Genomic DNA, 2,689 nt, shown 5'->3' on the forward strand with positions numbered 1-2,689 from the left:
AACAAGTTTTTGTACTGGATGATGACAAAACCTTGTCGAAACGTTTTACATTTGCTGTTATGTTTACCCCATTCAAGCCGTCTCCAATCATTTTTATACCACGTGTGTCTCTCTGATCACTCGCTGGAATAAACGTTACTCAAAACAAACCGCCATCTGTTGAGCAAATCAGAAGTAGAAAAAACTTTATTTAAAAAAACAAACTAATTTATACTTTTTAAACACTAACAGAAAGGCAAAGTGAAGCAGATTTTTACAAAATAAATATAAGCTCTTTTGTATTATACCGGGAAAAAAATAAATAAAACAGAAGTAGAAGAATGAAAGCCATAACTGAAAAACGCCGTGAAGAAAAAAGGCTTAGCTACCGCGTTAGGAAAGAATGATAGTATACATGTGGTTCAATGCTTACAGAAAACAGTTTCCGCTTCGTGTGATTAACCCTTACCTTCCAATACCCCAGCTAGCGGTGTTAGAGAACAAAATATTTTGACAGTCGTGAAATTTGGTGACTGTATTGTGATCTAGGCTGCACCTTCTGTGAAGCCTAAAACAGGTCTGTGAATGTGACAATCACACCTGTACATTACCCGGGGGGGGGGGGGGGAGTTAATTCACAAACCTCTACAATCCGTGTTACACGTGCCAGGTGCTGTAATACTAAACTCAACGAACGAGTAATCCGACGATAATACTAGGATTATTCGCTTCAGTATTCCTGTTCCAATTGAATTATACAAGATACTTCACAGTGCGATTTGCTCGAATTGAAACTGTGATTGTAAAAGTTCGTTGGTATGAGAGAGAAATCTCGATCGAATGTTGAAAACTGAATACCGCACACAAATAAGGTTTGTTTGTTTGTTTTGAATTTCGCGCAAAGCTACACGAGGGCTATCTGCGCTAGCCGTCCCTAATTTAGCAGTGAAAGACTAGAGGGAAGGCAGCTAGTCATCACCACCCACTGCCACCTCTTGGGCTACTCTTTTACCAAGGAATAGTGGGATTGACAGGTCACTTATAACACCCCCCACGGCTGAAAGGGCGATAATGTTCGGCGACGGATTTCGATCCCGCAAATAGATTGCGAGTAAAGCGCCATAACCACCAGGTCACCGTGGAAAGGTCTACAGAGCTACGACTATAACATACACGTGGGGTTTTAGTCATCTCAGAGAAGGTGTATTTAGATTTGATTTAAGGAATACGTAGATCTAAAATATCAAAAATAAATCATTTTTTGAGTGCTTATACTAATTAATCACATCCTTATATGCTAGTTCACCTTTTAACGTGTTTTCTATTCCTTTCAATTTGCTCATTGATTCGGCCATTTCAGACAATTGACGAGTTTTCTCCTGCAGGAGTTTATCCTTCAGTTCCTCGTCGTGCTTTCGGCTCAACTCCTTCTGCTGGCTCAGAAGGACCTCTTGAAGGTGGTCACTGTGGGCGGCTGCCTGTCTCCGTAACTGTTGGCGGAGCTCGTGTTCAAATTCTTCCTTTAAGTTATTCACCTACGAAAGAAACATAATTTACTGAAATTTATTTGATTTCAAAATTTCGTGCAAATGGCTATTTGCGCACAACTGGTACGAATTTTGAAATAACTGACCAGACGGGAAGACAAATAGTCAATAGCACCAACCGCTAACTCTTGAGCGACGCTTGTCTGATTAAATAGTGGGATTTAACTGTTACTCTTACATAGTACCCCACAGGCCCAAAGTGCGAAACGCGTTTTGCGGCAAAGGATCGTGACATGTTTTAAATATATTTATGTATGAAATAAACAGATAAATAAAAGAGGTTCGGGGATAAAACAACATTAGAATAAAACAACATTTCTGAAGTTTTATCTGTTTTCTGAGCCGTTTTTTAATGAAAATTCCACATACAACACAAGTTGTTATCTGTATTCCGAAATTGTACAAATATCCGCGAGTGTGAGCCGATGTATCTCGCACAATAGGTGTTTGTATATTTGTTAAGTATAAAGCTACACAAGGAGTTCATCGCGGGTATCGAGCCCCGAATTTAGCGTTATAAGCCTTTAGCCACTAGGGAGGTGGGCGGGCGTTGTTAGAACACAGTTCTGTCGCATGATGGCGAGCAAGTAATAACAATAATAAGACAAAACCTAAGTCACATAAATGATGTTACGCAAGTTTGTTGGATTTCGCGCAAATCCACGAGGGGGCTAGCTGCAGTAGCCGTCCCTAATTTTGGTTTGGTTTGTATGGAAGTTCGCGCAAAGCTACACGAGAGCTATCTGCGTTAGACGTCCTTAATTTTGAAGTGATAGACTAGAGGGAAGACAACTAGTCAACATCACCCACCGACAATAACTCATGTCAGATGGAAAAGCGGGATTTGACCGTCACTCTTATAACGCACCCACGACGCCAAAGCGCAGAGTGCAATTTTTTTTGCAATAAGGGAATTTGAACTATGGAACTTTAGCTCCACAGTCCGGCTCGCTAACCACTAGTCTGCGTTTGGCCTTATCAGGTAAAACTATCCTGTAGTTTTTGTTTTTTTTCTATTAACAAAGGTCACATCAGTATACACAGATAACGAGGCAAAGCTCTTTGTAGTATGATAAGCGCTTGCGTGTGTGTACACAGCGTTGTCACAAGTAAATAGACACCACCTTTTCAGAAAAAATGAAAATTTTCAGTCATATTCACAT

General features: G+C 40.3%; 1 protein-coding gene across 1 annotated transcript in view; it reads right to left on the bottom strand.

Annotated features, from left to right (window-relative positions):
• The window catches only part of LOC106469159 (MICOS complex subunit MIC60-like), a 55,465-nt gene that overhangs the window by 2,077 nt on the left and 50,699 nt on the right, over window positions 1-2,689 (bottom strand). The window contains exon 8 of the mRNA XM_013929624.2: window positions 1,286-1,514. Coding sequence (XP_013785078.1) covers window positions 1,286-1,514 — 229 coding nt within the window. The remainder of the gene's footprint in view (window positions 1-1,285; window positions 1,515-2,689) is intronic.

The sequence above is a fragment of the Limulus polyphemus genome, unplaced genomic scaffold (assembly GCF_000517525.1).
Source record: "Limulus polyphemus unplaced genomic scaffold, Limulus_polyphemus-2.1.2 Scaffold3329, whole genome shotgun sequence".
Taxonomy (NCBI): domain Eukaryota; kingdom Metazoa; phylum Arthropoda; class Merostomata; order Xiphosura; family Limulidae; genus Limulus; species Limulus polyphemus.